The sequence below is a fragment of the Rhipicephalus sanguineus genome, chromosome 6 (assembly GCF_013339695.2).
Source record: "Rhipicephalus sanguineus isolate Rsan-2018 chromosome 6, BIME_Rsan_1.4, whole genome shotgun sequence".
In the NCBI taxonomy this organism is placed as follows: Eukaryota; Metazoa; Arthropoda; class Arachnida; order Ixodida; family Ixodidae; genus Rhipicephalus; species Rhipicephalus sanguineus.
This window is the reverse complement of record NC_051181.1, coordinates 85,000,993-85,021,936: the sequence shown is the minus strand read 5'-3', so window position 1 is coordinate 85,021,936 and position 20,944 is coordinate 85,000,993. Positions and strand designations below refer to the sequence as shown.

The 20,944-nt window shown below is 45.7% G+C and overlaps 1 protein-coding gene across 15 annotated transcripts in view; it reads right to left on the bottom strand.

Moving 5' to 3' along the window:
• The window catches only part of LOC119395969 (dnaJ homolog subfamily C member 13), a 221,893-nt gene that overhangs the window by 5,191 nt on the left and 195,758 nt on the right, over positions 1 to 20,944 (bottom strand). For 7 of the 15 annotated variants that reach the window (XM_049416837.1, XM_049416839.1, XM_049416828.1 and 4 more), the window contains exons 40-45: positions 19,743 to 19,824; positions 19,051 to 19,093; positions 16,128 to 16,298; positions 11,785 to 11,973; positions 9,414 to 9,548; positions 2,045 to 2,173 (exon numbers count right to left, since the gene is read on the bottom strand). The exons of 1 other annotated variant lie outside the window; for it this stretch is intronic. In XM_049416837.1, the coding sequence (XP_049272794.1) occupies positions 2,045 to 2,173; positions 9,414 to 9,548; positions 11,785 to 11,973; positions 16,128 to 16,298; positions 19,051 to 19,093; positions 19,743 to 19,824 (749 nt within the window). The remainder of the gene's footprint in view (positions 1 to 2,044; positions 2,174 to 9,413; positions 9,549 to 11,784; positions 11,974 to 16,127; positions 16,299 to 19,050; positions 19,094 to 19,742; positions 19,825 to 20,944) is intronic. 7 more of the 15 variants (XM_049416836.1, XM_049416834.1, XM_049416829.1 and 4 more) reach the window with 5 other exon arrangements.

Sequence of the window (20,944 nt, the reverse complement as noted above, 5' to 3'; positions counted from 1 at the left end):
CAAAAAGGCGCGACTTTTAAATTTCGACTCGCGTCGTTCGCGCTCGCGCTGCTGGCAACTGTTTAGCATGGTTGTTAAACTATGTTGCGACTCTTCTTGCGTCGTTGTTTTGAGATATAATGGCGTGATTTAACGTTGTTTCGATTGTCAGCAGCACTGGCAATCACACCGAAATAAAATGAATAGATACGCACATTAAAAAAAATATTTTTTTTTCAAGGACCAAAGTGGGGGGTGGGTTCACTATGCGAGTGGGTTCATTACGCGAGTAAATACGGTATGCACAGGCATTTGAAACTGAAATTAAATAATCATGGCATGCAGCGGGCTGACATGGGCAGTCTCCATTGTAAGCACAAAGGCTGTGTACTTGCGTACAGTGCTGACAGATTGACACATGTCATGAAAACTTTTAGTACAGTATACTCTCAGTAAAGGGAAATCTGTTAAACAGAATTGCTGTTAAATGGAACAACTGCCTCTGATATGATTGGTTTTGTATTTGAATTCTGCACCCCTGTTCGTCTCTCAACAAACAAAACATAACTTTCCGGTCTTTTCAAGTGCTCTTAGAGAGCCTAGTCTGTAACGACTAGTACATGCAATTCCTCAAGATAGTCGCATCACGTTGCTACAAACCTGGAGGCAAAAGGTAATGTTGGGTGTGATGTAAGTGTTCGAGCAAAAATTATGCTGATATCGCACAAACTGAGGACAGTGGAAATGAAAGTATGTGCATTGCATAGCCCTAAATTGTCTCCTAAATAGTGAGTTGCTGGGCCAGCTGGTTCGTTGCGTCTGGGAGTGCAGAAGCGGCTCTTTCCTCTTGGTGAATCACTGAATCTTCTGAATCGCTTCTGCACTCCGCTACGCAAGATCCGAAATTGTCGTGTTACAATCCATGAGCTCTGTACATGATAATGCACACCAAGATAGTGCATAAAAATCAAAAGCACTGATATGGATTGTGAACAACTACAGACTTTAAATAATTCGACTCCAGCTAATTCAATCTTAGTCGCTCAGATCCCGGTGCATATTCCCAGCATCCCAGCATCTATGGTTCAGTATTTCAATTCTGAATTAAGCCTTTATCAGATAATTCAAACGTGAATGGTCAGCAGGCATGGTGAGCCCAATAGAAGCAGCAGCGTCCTATCTCTGCAGCACCTAGGAAATACTGAAGGCATCTTAAAATACTGCACCTGAAGAGGATACTCGAATACAGTGTTTAATGTTATACTAAATACATTGTTTAGTGACAGTTGCAAAGAATGAAATACAGTTGCGCGAGCAAGTTCGGTGCTATAATAACACTGCCTCAACTTATCTTTACAACCTATTACAATGCTTGGGAAAAGCTCCTGCCAATATCCCAGCACTTTGAGAAGGGCAGCACTCATGGGAACCAGGAGAAAATGCTGTAACGGTCCTTACGCAATGAACTAAACATGCGTGCTGCATTTCATTTGTATGACCCAAACAACACCAAATGCTCTAAAACCAGTCCAGAGGACAACTGCGAAATGCCGCACACTCTCTTCAGTTTTGACAGTGTTCCATTTCACGGCCAAGTGTATCACTCTCGGTGCCAAAAGTCTATGGAACACGGGCTCTGCTTAGTACATGATCGTTCTAATTTAATAAATATGCACAGGTCGCAAACTCTGCAACAGGCTGGTACATTTAATTAGAAACTATGCTGTCGGTCCAAGTGAGAATTTATCTTTTTTTGGCAGTCTCGTGTCAGGAATACTTTTTGTCTCCGAGAGTACAATGAGCTTTCAACAGATATTTGTACCTCAGCCAAAATGAGCTGCCATCACAAGCCAAACTGTCACCTCAATCGTGTGTACCACCATGCTCTGCACAAAATGACATGAAAACTTTGACAACATTAAATTACACCAATGCCAGCTGGTTGCCCATTCATACCAGACACAAACTGGTAAATCCAGAAGAAAGTTCTGGTACTGAGTTCAGTCTGTACTTGGAGCCTAGTGTTGGTCAGAAGAGCTGAAACGAAATTTCATGCACAACTGACCTGGTCCCCACTGGCCATGTCTGCTGCCATGGCCTTGAGTGCTTGCACAGCGTGTGCTTTGGTCGTCGCGCTGGTCGATGGCTTGCCCAAAAGATTAAGCAGCTGCTCCACCAGACCCCCACGCACAGCCTACGTGAGGAATGGTCCCACAGCAGCAACGTGAATGTTCTTCTCACAACAGTCAAGAACAAAGAGTCAACGCTCTTTCACAAGAATAACATGCGAGTAGGCATGTGCCAATATACGAGCACTTCGAATATTCGAACGAATATTACAGTATTCGAATTCACTTAGACACGTATTTAAATTATTCGAAAATTCGAAGTATTCAAAATGAACGAATAGGCGTATATTAGACCGCATGTAACCCCCTGTAAGGGTGGTTTCACGGCAATGTAGGAGTGCTACCTCGTCAAAACGCCTGTCGAGGAAAAATCCGCACTGCCGCGAAGCCCCACCTCGAGCTTAAAAATAAACGTATTACCCACATATCGATTAGTTATTTCTTAAAATTAAAGGCTTCTTATACGGGTTTATATGCAGCAATAATCGTAAATTTTAAACGCAATGTATTTTACCGATTATCACTAGCCTCCTAGTGAAATTCAGATTACCTTTACAGAACAATTTGATGACGTTTACACTGATTACACTGAAATGCAGATCCTGCTACTATCCGAAGTTGCTTCCGCTTTGCTACTAACCAAAGAAGTGCAAGTGACACATGCCTTGTTCCAAACTTTAAAAATATTGTGCAGGTTTGTTGGGTCATGACAAATATGCTCATTTTTCTTTATAATATGCGATGTAGGGTAAGGCGGGACAAAATGAGACGCGGGGCAAAACGCGACATTTTGACTTTGCCACCCTCTATAACTAATACAAAAAGTACATTTTCTTTGTTTCTCTATTTCAGCGATAGGTGCCGGTAGTTTTCGACATTTTATGTGTAAAAGTTGAGGATTGCTTACAGCGTTCGCGCGGGAAAAGTTGCGCGGCTGATGTCAGTGTGTCCGTGACTCGCCAAAAAGGGGGCGAAATTCTGCTTGGCCAAATATTCGGATCCGCGCATGAAGCTACTCCGGCGTCAGGACAACGATGTAATTATTTATGTTGTTACTTTATACTACTAGCTACATGCCATGAAAAGTTTAGCTCATTTGGTGCCATGGGTCAAAGGGGAAATTTTTTTGAATTCAGGCATGTGAGAGGGGCAAAACGCCTTAGAGAGTGTCTTATTAAGTGAACCATTTATTTACTCTCATTATATATGACATTTTTTTGTTAAGGATGGTGCGGACGTACAAGAGAATATCATCTAGAGTTTCCTGGGAGGAAAACGACATCAGTGATGCTACCGAGGACTTCTGACTTGGAGCAATTTTTGGAGCAGCAAAATTTCCGTTTTGGAGCACTTTGGAGCAGCCAAATTTTCATCTTGGAGCACTTTGGAGCAGATAATTTTGCATCTGGGAGCACTTTGGAGCAGCGAATTTTACATCCTGGAGTGCAATACAGAAGCATATTGCATTAACATTCAAGCACCTGAGTATTATTATGGGGCTCTTATGAAGGCTAGAAATATTTCGATTCATTGCAAATCTCATGGAAAAAATCATCTCCGGAGCATAGGCGTGCGCACAGGGGGGGCAGGGGTGGGGGCCGCCGCCCCCCCTAATCACCTAAGAGGGGGGGCGCAAAATCTGCCCCGTACATTGACCCTTGCGTTAGCAATTATATGGATACTCTCGGCGGATTTTTGCCGTCGCCATTGCCGTAATTTTCCGTATAAAGTCCAAATTATTAACGTCACCACGTGCATTCTAGCCGCGGGTAAAAGCTTGCGAGCGCTGGCGACGAACGCGGCTGAAGCGGAGATTAAACTAGCCGGCCGTCTGTCTCCGCCGCACGGACAGCGCATGAGATAACATCTTCCCGCGTGCGGGCCTGCCATCGATTGCTCATCAAACAGAGAGGAAACGCCCCGCCCGTCTTTCGTAAGGAGCATGAAGGGACGCCAGGGGAGCGGAAGGGGGGGGGGGGACCGCATCTTTCGAAGGGCGCAGTCGCTCGCTTGCGCATGCGCTATCTCGAGGCATTAGGAGACGGCTCATAAACTTGCTGTGCTCTCAACGCTTACTTCGCGTTTAGAGAACTCAGAGCAAGAAAACACTTCGGTTCCTGGAGGGGCCATATTCCCTTAAACTAGCGTTTTGTTGAGTTACGCGAGATCGGATCCAAAAGAGTTAGCTGCTAGTCTTACTTCGTTTCACAATACAATTTTTTGGTATCGAATTCATTGCTTCGCTCTTAAGCGAAACTGAGTTTTTTTAACCGTTAGCTATTGACCCCCGAAAGCGAGGGGCGGACGTGTAACATGGCGTAGCCGCTTCACTGTGGGCCGTCAGCGACGGGCCCGCTACTGACAGCTGCGCATTTGCGGCTGCTCCGACCAGGAGATATGATTTTACTAATAAGATGACATTTTTAAAAAAGCAAGCAAAAAAATTCGAATTGGAACCCTAACACGTGAGCTCGAAAGGGCAGGGCCTTTTAGGGGGTATTTACCGCAGAGTGATTAAAAACTCGGACGTGCTGGCGGAAGGAATTACGAAAAAGCTGTTCTGGATGAAGATCCATGGATAAAGCATATCTGAGGAAAAGTGTCAACGCGTTTCCACCGTTCGCGTGCACTTCCATAAACGCGAAGCAAGGAAAATTCGATATTGTCCCATATATCTACTGCGAGCGATCCCAGATTTCATTCCGCGATGTCCGGAAACAGAAGTGACAGACATTTTAGCCGCACTCATGTAGTTATTACTGAACATTGCTTTCCTTACGTGCCGTGCAACGCTTGAAACGAGCCGTCAGCAGCGTTTCTGGAACATACGACGTCCGCCGATGAATCGCCGTCGCACTTTCTCGCTACCGATAGGCCTAGACGTCACGAGCCTCTGCGGAGAGCGCGTTTTGCTGTCGAGCCGACTTGCAGAACAGAAGCTGCATCGGCACCGTGCATGGCATCGTGGCTTACTCGGAACCTATGCGCGAGCGCTATTTATTCAGCGGAATAATTCTTGGTCCATGATTGCGACTTTATTGGCAGCCCCAAGAGCGAGCTGCACATGTTCTGACGCGCCGGGGGTGCGATTGCCGGTGATAGACGCCCCCAAACCCGAGACTTTGGCGCAGTTTGGCACAAATTTCGTCGATATTTATCAGGATGGCGCAGTAAATACAATTTGGCGCACTTTGGCGCAGTTGGCGCAGGAGTGGAATCACTGCGACATGAAAAAAAGCACTGAATGCTTTTCAGGAGTTTCGGAGCAGCACAGCGCCGGGTGCTGTGTAGATTCAATGCGTGGCGTGCAAAGACTGGGCGCATGAAGACTGCGTGGCGGCCCACGGAGTCAATTTGAAGTGCTTCTACTGCAAGAACTGAAAGGATAAAATTTTTTCATGCTCTCTCGTGTTGCCTGACGCAGCGTCTCGTTTTGACCCACAGGTTGGGGCAAAATGAGGTGCATTTTTTTGTTTCTTTTTAAAATAATATTTTGAACCGTCACAGCATGGCCATATTTATGTAGCACATACCTTGTACCCAAAAGAAAGTTCCTGTGTTGACATTTTATGGTAACGAGTGAAATAAAGAAAGATATTCACTACTTTCAAATTTTTGTCACGTTTTGCCCCACCTTACCTACCCTATACTATTCAAACTATTCGATTCAAAATTATTCAACCAAATCACTATTCGCTTCGAACTTAAAATTTACTATTCGCACATCTCTACATGTGAGCCAATGGATGACTCTTGCTTCGTGGACCCAAACAGGTAGGATTGCATTAATATGGTGCTCGGGGCTTAATGGCTATTCTGGTTACATAAGCGGTCTGTCCGCACTAATGTTTAAGATAGAAGTGGCACTTCACAGAAATCTGTAAATTGACTGATTGATTGATTTGGGTGTAACACCCCGAAACACTGGTGTCAAGATAGCCATAGCAACAAAGGGCTCCAGGTCAAATTTTGACCATCAAGTTCCTTAAAGATCTACACGATCGGTTATGAAAAATTATTCTGGGGCTTTACATGCCAAAATGACAATATGTTGATGAGGCATGCTGTTGTGGAAGACTCCAGATTAATTTCTGACACCTTGTGGGGTGCTATCCCCCCCCCCTCCTGTAAAGTCATTTGCACCTCATGGCGCACACGCATCTTGCGGATTAGCCGCAGTTAGCACTAACAGTCGCCATGCAAGAGGTGACACTAAGCTTGCGCGATATAGGCTTAGCGAGACTTAGGCTTAGCGCAGTGGCGCCTGCAGTGCCGCCTGGCAGAAGAGAGGTTAGGCCGGCCCACAGAAAACAGCAGCGAGTCTCTTTGGCGTTTGGCAGTGTGCCTGGACGGACGGCCCTCGGTGGGGTCCGTGCGTACGATTCCGCGGGTCAGGTGCATGGGCCGGATGTAGGCAACGCCGCATGCGCGCATTGTATGTATTATGTTTTCTGTGCATTGTATTGGCATTGTGTACTGTTACTTAGCGTGTTACTAGTTATGTATTAGATTCCACTGGCGAGCTCGTCGTTTGTAAAAGCAGGTAAATAAATGTACAGTCGTGCTCAATATGACGTGCAACACGGGAGCGCATGGCCTCAACTTGTTTTCATTTCAGCAACTAAATGATATTTTCTTATTTGGAATCATCCACGAGTGTGAGAACAGCATTTAGTTATGGAAATAAGGGCTAGTGGAAGCCGTGTGCCGTCTTTGAACTCGTGAGGCCACTCGCTCCCGTCATAGTCCCTCAATACTTTTTACTGGTCATGAAACTTCCCCGTCACTCTATGGGAGAGCTTTGTGTGCCGCCAACTTTGAGTGCGGGGCGGCGCCACCAGTGTTAGGGGGGCACCCGCAGCACTCGTCGAAGCAGTCGGCGAGGCGACGGCGTGGTGTGTTTGCTTTTGTGTGTCGTGCTGTATCGCGTGTGTGCGGTGCTTTCTGTGCGTCTTATCGTATTCAGACGTGACGAATACTTAGCGGCAACATGACGAACGATGCAGAAGACGTGCTGCGTGCCGCACGGTCGCTCCGGCGAACAAGGCGCTCGTCAAGGCCAGCGCGGCGACGGCGCGCGTCAGTACGTTTTTTGGCGAAGAGATGGGATTCACGCCCGTCATACGTACGGCTGTGTTGGTCGCGGTTCTTCCGCTGACGTCGGCTACAGCCTCGTGGAAAATAAAAAGCGTCAAAAAGGCATGACCGAGCAGTCTTTGCTAAATCAGCATGCATGGCGTGGCTGCACGCCGATTTCGCCGCGATCGAAAGGAATACTGCCGCAACCGAACAGACATTTATGGCCGCTACGCGCAGATACGAGTACGCTGCCTATACGCGATGGGCGATCAGTATATAAAAAAGCCACGGAAATATGTCCGTGAAGCCACCAGAGCGAGTCGCCGCCGCGGAAACCTCTTGACGCACCAAAAAACCGTTTAAGCGGCCGCGTTGAAAGCCCCCTTGTCTGCACTAACGCCCCTGGCGGGAGACTATGTCCCTATACCAAACTTGGCCCGAAGTTTCGTGACCATAAAAAAGTATTGAGGGACTATGCTCCCGTGTTGCAAATCATATAGAGCGCGACTGTACATGTGTTGTTGCCCGACCACGTGAGTGTCTCCGTGTGTTCTGAGAGCGGCTCATATTCAGACCCCACAACCTGGAGTACTTAATGTGCTCCTAAATCTAAGTACATAAGCATGTTTTTTTTTGTATTCTGAGCCATTGAAAAGCAGCCACCATGGCTAGGAACCAAGCCCACATTCCCAAGCTTAGCAGCGTAACACCTCAGCCATCAAGCTACCATGGTGGGTATGACATGAGTGTTACCAACGTGTCAGCATCAATGCCGAACGAAAAGTGATTTTTTAGCAGAAGGGAATGGCATCGCTGCCTGCAGATTGATAAATGCGCACTTCCGTTGCATCTGCTGAAAAAAAAAATTTGCATTTCTAATGCAGCCCTGCTTCAGACAATGTGTACGTTCCATTTTATTCTGGACGGAATGGCCAACACACTGCACTCAAATGTGGTGTAATTAAAGGGGCCACGACACTCAATTTTCTATCCTAATCTGTAGTGTGCGGCTTAATCCTTGTGCGTTCGCAAACAAGGTGGCGAAATTTTAGCGCGTATGGTCGAGTGCTTAATTTATAATTGAACATTTTGTAAACAAGCGAGCGGCCTGAGAGTCGGGCAACACTGGCGCACTCGCTAGCCATGACGTAACGAGCTGCTTGCTGTGCGAGTGTCTGCATTCCGGCGAACAATTTCGTTCCGTGGTCAGCTGTGTGTGCAATCGAGTTATTTAAGCTTTCTTCAACCTGGCATTGAAAGTGAACAATTTGCAGCGACTGAAACTTTGGTAGAAGACGACGGTTCCGCTCATAGGCGTGCGCAGGGTTTCCCATTAGGGGGGGGGGGGGCGAAGGTTCACCGCAGCGCCCCCCCCCCCTACTAAGTCAATGTACGCGGCAGATTTTGCGCCCCCCCCCCTCTTGGGTGACTAAGGGGCCTCAGTGTATCGGGCAGATTTTGCGCCCCCCTCTTAGGTGATTGGTGGGGCGCCCCCCCCCCCCCTGCTTCCCCCCCCCCCCCCCCCTGTGCGCACGCCTATGACTCCGCTCCATGCAGCACATGACGTCACACATGCCATGGGAAAATGGCGGTCACCGACGTGGGCAGGGTTTATAGCCGGCGACTTCTAGGGCTCTTTTTTTTTGCACTGAAATATTTTTGTACAGTCCATTTATGATATATGTATAGGCACAATAGGCCCTCTACTTAGGGTTACAAACAGTCCTGGATTTTGTGGGACTGCCCTGACTTTTCATACAACGACCCGAATCTCGCACCGTCCCAGTCGGGACAGTTATAGTATGTCCAAGGATTTGTTCCAGACCGTCCAGTTAGAAATTTTTATCTGATCCAAAGCACGTCACGCTACAAAACACGAAGCAAGGTTGCAGTGGCTAGCGGTGGCTGTGAGGGGCTTTAGCCCCTTTAGATAACTTCCATGTGAAGTGCAACAACTTTTACGAGTGCGTTCTCTAGCAAGAGGAAGTGTTGCGAGCAGCATGTAGCCAGCTGAAGTACCACTTCAAGAGGCCGCAACAATAAAGACACAATGGATGCGTCTGGAAGATACTACCACTATAATACCCATCCGTCCTGACTTCCGTCACTGAAGAGTTGGTAACCCTACCTCTACTTGTATCTTATGCTCAAAACTACAAATTGTTGAGTGGCCGTGTCATGGCCCCTTTAAGCTTCCCAAGCCAAAACATGGTTGAGGAGGCTCACCTGTTGAACGAGGCCAGGTACGGATGCTTGGCACAGCCCCAGCAGCGTTTGGCAGGCTAGCTGGGCTGATTCGGGGCACGACAGCGATCGACCAAGAGGGTCTAGGCAGGCCACGCCCACCGACTGTGCACAGGCCTGTGTACAGTGCACACATTTGCACAGGGCAGTTCAAAATGCCATATGTTTACTTCACTACCAGAGATTAACTGTCAAAAGCAAAAGAAGTCATTCGCGCACATGATATTTAATGTGGAAGATGGTCGGGAACATTGCGTTAACTTGAGTGCATCAAAGCTATGTGATCAGAAAAAAATGCTGCATGATTTCGTTGTTCCGGGAAAAATGTGAGCCGAGAAAAAAAAAAATTTTTATACTGGGCTCACTAACATGAAATAGTACTCTGCTTCTCATCAGAATATATCCAAGAGAGAAAAACGACAATCACAAACCAAAAAGGACAAAGCGGATGAATGGCTCCGTGAGAATGAAATATTAGTACTAGTGCCAAGTTTTACTTATTTATGGTCCCTGAGGGAAAAAAAGAAAACGCAACGCTCCATGAAAGTCTGTAACAAATATGGGTGACTCGATGACTGTAACACATGAGAACTGCTCAGTGTACAGAAAGTTTCTGTTCACTGTGAAGTTACTAAAGGTTTCTGTCAGAAACCTTTAGTAACTTCACAGGGAACAACAAGATTCAGGGCAAGAAATATAAAATTTTAAAAATTTGTACGAATGTGTGCTGATGCTTGTTCTTTCCTTTCACTGACTGCCATATTTAGCAGTGACATTTGATGAACATGCCACACAGCCCATTGATTTGATGCCTATGATGATGCGATGGTATTTATTGGTGCAAAGTCCACATGTGACCAGAGAGCGTCGTGCCTATGAGTGCTGTGTTATCGGTGACTAATGAATTACAATGATAGAGTGTAGCGCGGCTGCAGAGAGGACTGAAACCATTCACTAATGAATGAGTAAAAGGCACAGAGATTGAAATTATGACACTGAGACCCATGGAATGGTTATAGAATGAATGTCCAGTGATCACAATACAATAATGAATGACGGAAGAAAATTTTGAGGGCTCGTTTCTTTGTTTGATCCAACCTTCATGACAACCAGCAGATCATGAAACCAAGAAAGGTAGAAACTAGAGCTGTGCGAATAGCAAAATTTTGGGTGCGAAGCAAATTCAAATATTGCAATGTGAAAGCGAATCGAATCGAATATTTTTTGAATATTTCACGATTATTTTTTTTTTAATACTTCGAAGCGAAATTGCAGAAAAAAAAAGTTGGAGAGGATTCCTAAGCATATTCTTATGAGATAGCAACATGAAAGTGTTTCTTTTCGCTAGGTTGATGAAGCACTGGCGGGGTGGTGTTTCCTAGTTGTCTTATCAAGAATGAGGCAATGTAGAGGCCTAATTGTATTTATGTACATGATTTGGTGCAACCAAAGTGTTGCTGACAACACTTTACACGTGATGGGCAAAGATGAAATTTCCTCAGCCTATTCTCCTCTTTCATCTTCTGTGGAAGCCCAACTGATGTGGCGGACAGGGGTGTGCTCCTTTCAGGTCCGGAGTTCCAAATCTGCCTCGTAGACGTCAATATATAAGAACATCTGAAATTTTGGATTCTAAAAAGCTTCGGCGTCCGATTTTTCGGACTTCCTGCCCAAATTTCAGATCCAAAACAGCATTAATTGAGGCCCCACCTCTGCCACATCTTTCATCTCAATGTTGGAATCACAGTTTTCTTGAGTTTAATACATTTGCGACCGTAGCGGAGCTTGAAAGGCAGCTTTGCCGCAATACGGAGGTGCGATGAGGTGAAGCACATTGAAAATCCGAAGGGCTCACTTTCAATCTGATGTTGACTGTATTAGCCTTTCTTTGGGAAGTTCAAATAGTTCGAATAGTAAAATTCCAGTGCGAATCAAATCGAATAGCAAACACTATTAGAAAAATATTCGAAATTTCGAATATTCGCAAACCCCTAGTAGAAACCAATCCGAAGGTTGCAGGTTCGGTCCCTGCCAGCGGCAAGTTGTCTTTTCATCTACTTTACTTTCTTCGCATCTATATCACACTTGCTAGAATACACTTAAAAAACAGTACAGTTAACGTCCCTTATACCTTTCTTGGTTTCATTATCTGCTGGTTTTCATCATGATACAATAATGCAATATGTATTAATCACTGATGCCTCATCAAGGCCCTTGAGCCCAAGGGCTGTGAAGCAAGTGCTTTATTTAAATACAACTATCGCAGCAGCCCCTTCTGTAAAGAAGTCTGTGTTCTCATGCATAGCAAGTGGCTTTATGGAAACACTGCTCAGAGGCGGTGGCCACAGCTTACCTGGCTGGAGCTAGCCTGGTGTAGAATGCGAAGACAGCCTGGAAGGCCTGGCCTGCGTGCCAATGCTTGGCACAGCTGGGGCAGGTGCCCGAGCACGGGTAGCCGCTCCCGCAGGTTTGGCTGACCCTGAAGCACACCGCAGGCGGCCGTGCACAGCTGCTCCAACGGACTACCTTCCTCCTTGTCGGACTGCGCAAGGTCAGAGGCTGTGTATCCCCGCTAGGCACTATGTGCAACTTCTTTTTGCGAGTTCGTTTCAATGGGAGGCAATCAAATGACCATGGAGCTTTGGGCAAATTTAGCCTCTGTGTATGCATCATGGCTCCAGTGAACTTCACAGCGCTGAGTGCTGCTACACACGACCATTCTTACAGTAATAATTTTTGATGTTTTACATCCCAAAACCCTGATGTGACTATGAGGGACGCCATAGTGGAGGGCTCCAGATAATTTCGACCATCTGGCGTTCCTTAACGTGCCCCTCAATCGAAGCACCCTGGCCTCAAGCCTTTCGGCTCCATGGACATGCAGCCGCCACAGCCGGGATTCGATCCCGCGACCTTCGGGTCAGCAGTGGAGCACCATAACCACTAGACCACCGTAGTCGGTACAACCATATTTATGTAGCATATCCTATCACACGTCTTACTTGTGACTTGACAAGTTTGAATGCTCCCACTTACTGCATTCCGGAAGCAACGACTAAAATGCAGCACTTCTCTTCCCATAATGCTTTCAATCAATAACTAACTTTTGCATGTGCTTTGAGTCGATGATCCAATTATTCTTCATGAAAAGGGGCGACATGATCGAGCTAACAATAAATCAATATTTGATTTCCGTACCTATGAGTGCTTGCTAGAAAACGCACACCTACAATATGCTCACCTTTCTTCAGTGGAGTCTGCAGTGTCTTGGAATAAAATTACATAACTCTGACAAATTTACAAACAGCCCGTTCTCATTTGGGAATAAAGGGCATATCCCCTTCATTTGACACATGGCTCTGGATATCCTTCATCTGTAGAGTTGCACAATTCATTCCAGCAAATAATTTCTGACCAGCTCAGATCGTTTTAATGTGGCATAAATTTAAGTAAACAAGTACTTGTACATTTCATTCTGTTTCCACTTTGATGTGGCCGCAGTGTCTGGGAATCAAACCCACGACATTTTTTTTGTTCAGCAGCACAGTGCTACAGCTACTAAGCAGAAACAGCAGTTTTTTCTGGTTGTTCCAGATTAGTCTTACAGCTGATACAGTGCAGAGCCCACGAACAAAATATTTATCACAGACACATATCTGCCAGAAAGGTCTTAGCATATTCTTGCGATTTGCGGTGTGGGACGTCAAGCCACTTCAGCATGGCTGTCGAAAACAATCAGTTTTGCGTCACTGCATATTTTCCCACTTTGTTGCACTCTGATGCACTTGCAGCGTCGCAAGCCGCGATGTGTTGCAGCAGTCCCTATATTGAGGCACTGGCTCTAATGCACATAACTAAGTTGCATAGTAAAAAGCGCCTGTCATAGTCTGCCTCGTATTAGTGTCTGTGCACATTAGCACTAATTTCAGTTTGTGAAGTCACACAGTTGGCGAGTGTCCTGCCCTTCACAGCACAAAGGTGAGAAATAGGGTCTTGCATTCGGCATAAAAAGCAAGCTTTTTTTTTTGTAAAGGGTGAATAGAGCCTATAAGTCGAATAAACACTTCAGTCTGACTGAGCCTACAAACTTAGCAAGTCAGTCTGCATGCTTGGATCTGTCTTTCTGCAATCTGAAACATAAGCAGTGCAAAGAGACAGACAGGCCACATGAAAAAAGACCCGACAGGTTCTTCTATATCTCTCTCTCAAAAAAAGCCTGTCATCTTAGTCGAAGGCTCAGCGGTCCACATGCTAAATGAGTGGCAAATATTTGTTCTGAATTTCTCTGCAGTTTATCACTCCTAGCACCATTGTTGACTGGTAATGTCTGTGTTCAATAAAGCCAGTTGATGTGTTAGCACCCATCCTGCCTTGGTCGTGTCGTCTGTCCCTTTTGTGACACTGCCCATATGTCAAATTACTTAAAACTAACAAGCCCAGATTTCCGTTTTAATGATTACCCAGCCAATCTGCGTGGTGACCTTCAATGCGGTTGACCACCAAACTAGACGGTAACTGACACTCGTGTTAAGTGGGCAAGTTACATGCACTTACGGGGATAATAATAATAATAATATCTGGGGTTTAACGCCCCAAAACCTCGATATGATTATGCAAGACGCCGTAGCGGAGGGCTCCGGAAATTTCGACCGCCTGGGGTTCTTTAACGTGCACCTAAATCTAAGTACACGGGCCTCAAATATTTTCGCCTCCATCGAAAATGCAGCCGCCGCGGCCGGGATTCGAAGCACTTACGGGGAGTACGTTTCGGAACCGTGAATGACACTTCGGGGTATGCGGTGCTAAACGGGAAAACAGAGTGCACTTGTAGCAAAGAAGAAATGGTGACAAACTGCAAGTGCGTTTTCCGAAGATGTATATGAAAAAGAAAGAAAAACATAAATGCGATTGTTATACGTTGAATTATAAATAAAAACAAAGTTTGGTTATCTTTTCTCAACGAAAAACGCGGCTGCCTTTATTACAAGAGTTGCGAGTCAATACCGGCCAAGATGCAGCAACGTGCGTTCACGAAACGCACTCCGATTGGTGTACACTCTTCCGCAAGTGATGCAACACTTGCGTCGTTTAGGTTTGGTAAAGTGCACTTTAAAGGGACACTAAAGAGGAAAACGATTTTTCTCATATTAGCAAAGTAATCTTTCACGATACCAAAAACACCACGCTTGCTGCGAGAAGACGCTTACCTAGTAGGCGAGAAAGCGCGCAAAAACATTATGTGGGTGGCGACACCATCTTGAAGTTTCCGCACTATTCGCCGTGAGGTCACACATGTTTTGACGGCGCCTACTAGGCACTACGTAGTCCCTAATCAGTAAAAATGAAGTACATTGTCCTTTGAGGGGGCTATAGACTTAATATACCGAGTTTAGGGTAATTTTGTTGAGCCAATGGCGCCAAAATACGATAAGTACGCTTTGAAATCCGCGACGTCACGCGGGGAGATTTCGGCACGAAATTTAAAAATGAAGCTTTCATCTTGATTTTCTCCTTTATTAATAAACCTATGATGGCAAAAATTAACAACATTGGAGTTCTCAGAGCACAATTTATCGATCTAAACCTATTCATTGTTTCTCTTTAGTGTCCCTTTAAAGGGACTCTGAAACGGTTTTTTGAAGTTTTGTCAGCGTTTAGGCAGGAGCATCCCCAAATCATTCGCACCAGAAATGAAGCGACGCACTGTGTACCAAGGCCGCTACGGAATTTATATCTATACCCTCCTCCTCACCACTGCCTTGCACCCTCAACTCACAGACACCCTGACATCGCCGGCGATCGCAGCACTCTCATGAGCGCACTCGACGGTTTAAGCTTCGCCCAGCCATGGCCTCAGATATTGTGCGCCGACAGGTTGCGCGCAATCTCGGAGGCCCAACAAAGACGAAGCTCGCGGAGTGGTTATCTGCTCCGACAGGTGCCGCCACACTACCAGCAGATCTTATTTTATTCTCCTGTACGGCGACAATCTGCAAAAGCATGCGGACAAACAAAAATAATTCGAGAACGATCACCGATAAGCGTAAACTCGGGCAATGTGGTTGTGTCTTCAGGGGTGAAGTTACAGCCACAAAAACGTGGATCGTGGCGTTGAACGGATAGCGAGAGCGCGACACTCATTGCAGCGACGAGCTGAAGGGATTCCGCTCGCCAGATGCCTCACAAACATTGCACGATGTCGCAGCTTTACAATGTGGTACACAACACGGCTGGGCAATTAATTATGTCCAAGAAAAGAAACCTCGAGATAAACACTGTCGCACAGCTCACGTCAACACGGAGTACGTTGTAACACAGGCAGATGACGCTCGCTGCCCACAGGAGGTTCAGTGACGTGTACTGGACATATCCAATCAGATCAGCCGCCTGCGTGACGTCGCGCTTCCAATACGACGCGCACTGGAAGTGGGTGGTTTGAAAACGCGTTTGGCTGAGCCGCTGTGATCGGTGGCGATTCGCAGCTTTAAAGCCTTGTGATAAATTACACAGTTTACGCACAGAGCTTAAATCGGTCTGTAAATGATTCTTAGGACTTGCTCTACCTGCTCAATGTGTTCGTACAAAATGGTCAAAACCGTTTCAGGGTCCCTTTAATGGAAGTGTGCTCCCCGTAAGTGCACTCAACTCGCCCCCTTTACACAGGTGTGAGGCTATAAAACTGCCCAGGCCACGCACTTCGAGGGGCTCCTTGGCGAGGAGGCCACAGATGCGGTCGAGGCACTCGGTGAGGAACTCGAGCGGCCGGCGTAGTGTCCAGCCTGGATTCTGCACAAACAGGCGCACGTAGACGCCCGCCACCACCAGCTCCGATGGGTCTTCCTCGACCAGGCTGAACTCCGCTGGTAGCTGCACGAGATGATGCGTTCCTCAGCTTAGTTTAAGATTCTGACCCAGTTTCTTGAAGGGCAACTGAAAGAGAAGTTTTTTCCTTCGGCTAAATTTGTTATGAGTTGGCAGTGTGCACCACTGAAGTGATCTCAGCAAAGTTGCAGGGGTTGCTACTTTTATGGTTTTCTTGCTAGCACTCTTAACGGCACCTAGCAAATGACTCTACACTTGGTGGCTGTCGTTAAAACAATAGTGATGCAGAACTATCGATGGTACTATCGATACTATCGATAGCTGAGTCACTAGCGAACTATCGATGGTGAAAAATACTATCGATAGTAAAAAATTCGATGGTACTATCGATAGTATAAAATCAACAGCTCGGACTCAGTGCAAAATAAACTTGATTCCCCGCGCGCGAAGTACATAGGGGAGCCGGAGGAGCAGGCTGAAGGGCAAGAAAGTTGACATGATTGAGTTCTTCACCAGAGTGCTTTGCTGACACATGATTATAAAGTCAAACTGTTCAGCTGTAGTGGCAAGGAAGCCTTTACATGTGGTGGGACTGCACGGCTTCAAATTGATATTGCATTTTATGATTTCAAAATAAAAAATATCAAGAAGTTAATTGTGAGGTGTAACTGGTTGCTTTTGGATACGAATTTATTGATGGACATATTCTGCCATTTTCACTGCAGAAATAATCAATTTCTCTGCCAAAAATTGCTCACAAATTAAGCGTAGCTGGTAGTAGGCTGTCGCAAATATTTTGGCAATATGGCCGGCCAGCAACCGCATCATTATTCACACCACGATCGATAGTATTGTCACGTGGTCGTGACGGTGAAGAATGCTGCAGCAAGACTGGGAAATACGGAGCTCTTTATCTGGGCGAACTTGTGCCCAGAAAATAAAAAAATCAAAAACTCAAAATACAAGTGATACATGCTGTGCACTGATAGCGGCGGGAGCAGTCCTCAGCCGTTGAGTAATCTGATCATTGGTGGAACACGTCGTCCTTTATACATCAGTCATCAAACCTTCCAGCGTTATCGCTGGTGCTCGCGTAAGCTCTCAAATAAACTGGACTATTCGCGTCCGGCGCGTAATCCTAACAGAATGATCTCAAACAATTGTGAAGCTTCTCAAACATTACGGCGCGGTCTGCATCAAACGTTGCTAACATTCTTTGTGGGTGAAACCCGAATGCGTCAAAACAAAACAATAAACACGCGTGGCAGTAATATCGCTATAGTAATATGTATTAACTATGGTACTACTGATTGCACTATCGATAGTTTGTCGATAGTAGCACTATCAATAGTTTGTTTACACTATCGATAGTTTCAAAAAAACTATCGATACTATAGATAGTCAATTTACCGATAGTTCTGCATCACTATAAGACAATCAGCCTGGCACACCGCCTCCGAGATGTTAGGGGGTCTCCTTAATTTGGGGGTCATGCTGAAGAGACAAGCACTTACGTCATGCCCCAGTCATGCACCACTGCTGGGGAGCAGTGATAGCTTTTTTAAAGTTTCATTATCAAAAATGGCTGTTTTTTTAACACGAAAGTGTTTTATGCCGGGGTCCACCAAGACTTCAGTGACGTATTTCTGTCACGGAAATGATGTCGAAAAAATATACACGGTCAGATGGCAAAGAAAAAAAGGTCCGTCAACGGGCATCGAATCCACGACCGCTCGGTCCGCATCAACACACGCCGGGCACGCTATCCACTGCACCACGGGCACAGACTGCATAAGATTTACAAACGTGCCTTTTATATCTACAACTCTGCCGGTCGGCGGGGTGGTGTTGCCCTTTGGAAGCGGTAAAGTAAAGTAATTCGTAATTATACCGTGGCCCCCGCGATAAGCACCTGCAACGCGTCACACGTCCGTCCCATTCGGCGCGTTTTCAATAGAATTTTGTCAATGCCTTAACACACTGCGAGGTGGCGACCTTAGCGCAAGCGTCGTAAAAGCGTCGGCCTTGCTCGTAGCATCACGCCAATCGAAACCAAAAATAAGTCTGCGACGCGCGCCTGCCTCACGTGGCTGTAACACCGCGTTCCCCGCTCACGCGCTCGCCCCGAGAAAAATCGCGGCCGGGCTACCGGGGCGGCACGACGTGCTTTGCGTTTCCCTCTAGTTCGGCCGTGGTGTTCAATCACATTTTAACGCGCCGCGGGATGGCGACCAAGTTCTGCGTCCAATATGCGACGCTCTTCTGGCTATCACACCTCGTTCTCTGATTACGCTTTCACCGTTAACTACTACAGCTACCACAACGGTTTGTTTAACCATTCAGCATAGACGTTAGTCGCCGGGATGGAGATGTACCACCAATCATCAAAGGGGGTACATCCACGTTAAACGGTGCTATAGCTGCCAGACATCAATAAACATTGTGCAAATTCTCTTATATCAATGTACAGTAAACATTCAGTTACTTCTGTAAGGGCATGCTTTACTTTCGTGTTATTCCGATTCCTATGACGGAGGGATCAACCATCTGTTTTTAGTTATTCTGGATGTTTCCGCTCGTATTTCGAAAGTGAAATTTTGCATGGGAGCTTTCTTATACCTATACTGTCTGGAAACAGGCCTTTTACGCAGTTTAAAATTTCGTTACGAATGGTTTTGACTGCGTCATAAACCCACGTGTGACGTGCGACTTGGTAGACCAGAAAAGATGCCAAAATTAAAGATGGTTGCAGGCCGAATCTTGAAAAAAAAAAAAAAAAGACTAAAAAGTGTTCTACCTTGCAATTGGCCTTGGGGTCTTGTTTTTGGAGGTTCCACTGCCTGTAGAGGACAATTTCATGAATAAGCACTTTGTCATTTAGCATCACTGACATCTGCACTCAACTCTTCCAGATTGACACTAACAAGCACATTTTACGTATCATTAGAACAGTTTTTTCTTCACTGCCCGTACACCATGGCCTATCTAGGAGGCAAAAGTATTCTATACACAATTGCTTAAGCAAGACAATGGTTTCAACGGTAAGAATAATGGAAACGTTAGTAGGAAGGACATGACTCAGGCAAACTATCTCATACAATATAAAGCATGCATGCTATTTTACTGTCATATCTTTTGCATGACAAAGATGGCTGACAGATGCATTACACACGCATCTTATGAAGCCTACACATGCAATGATGCTACGAAGCACAACAAGCGCCAATAACATGTCCAGCGCACAACCAGTACATGCATGTAGATCATATGCATACACTTCTTCACCATTTCATACTGGCAAGACATCACTAAATGTTTGCTGCATGATTGCGGGCATTTCTCAAATTTGCACAGCAAGTTGCTTTTCACACCAGCCATGTATGTTTTTCAATGTGCTTTCCCCCAAAGCTGCACCACTCATTCACTAATGCTAACTACGCAGAAGAGAATAAGCTTCCGCAGTAAAATAGGAGTCTTTGAAACACTCACTCTAGGGCCATGCGGCGTACCGTCTGGCATAGCCGTTGCCTCGTCTCCTCTTTCCAGACAAGTTCAGGGTTCTCTTGCTGGGCTGCGGGGCAAATAAAAAAGAAAATCCACACCAATGAATGAAAAAATTGTAGGGCTTAACGTTACAAAGGGAAAAGAGGAATTCCATGGTGAAGCTGCCAGAATCAGTATGGCTGGTGCTCTTTCCAAGGTGCACAAAAGCATGAAGCATGGCAGGCCAAGTGTTTTTTTTTGCATTCCACCCCAATCAAAATGCGGCCAAGGTGACTGAGAATGAAACTCACGACATTGGTTCCACAACAGGTCGTGCATCAAAGACCACATCTGCAGTAGAATCTCTATAGTACTGCTGCAAATGGCATTTCTTTGAGCACACTTTCTGCAGTGTATTTATCTGCGGTTTGCGCTAAATAATGCAAAGCAGACAAGATTAATCTAGAGACCTCCATAATGGCATCCTCGTGTCGCTCTGAGACAACCCTGTGAACCAATCGGTGAATTATGGCAATCTTCAAAGAAGCACCCGGCATACATATAGCATGACACTAGAACTCTGCATATATACAGGGCGCTTTTTTTTTTCGACAATACAGATTTTTTATAAAAATGCTACAACAGTCAGGCCCTTGTCTTCGCAAACGAACTCTACGCCGAGGCAGAAAAACTTTGCCGCACCTAAAGTTACATTCAAATGAGCAATTAACAAAGACTCTAATTAAATTTAATTATTAACTTTAGGGCCGCTGTTTACATGAAAGAGTTGTAGGGTGTGACAATTTATGACATGCCCATTTTCTAAAAATCGCTAAAAAAGAATGTAATTTGAGGTAATAATCACCGAAATTCAAAGCACCGATATAGGCGAAACCGAAACTGAGTACTACACCAAGAGCGCAGGAAGTCCGTCATCCTTCTCACGTCAGACCGGAAGCTCACGTCACAATTTTTGAAAAAAGAAGCGCCGCAGCAGATTATGGTCAGGAAAAACGACAAGTCATTCCAATTACCCAAATAGACCTCTTATTCTTTGCGTTTGGTGTGTAGTGCTTATCTGTTTCTTTCATGCTGTACCCAAGAAAACCGCAATTTTGACATTTTTTTTTTCACTATACAGCTCAAACAAGGCGGCAGCCACTACGGTGCTACCTCTCTAAGACAAGCGAACGAGTTCTTTGCACTTC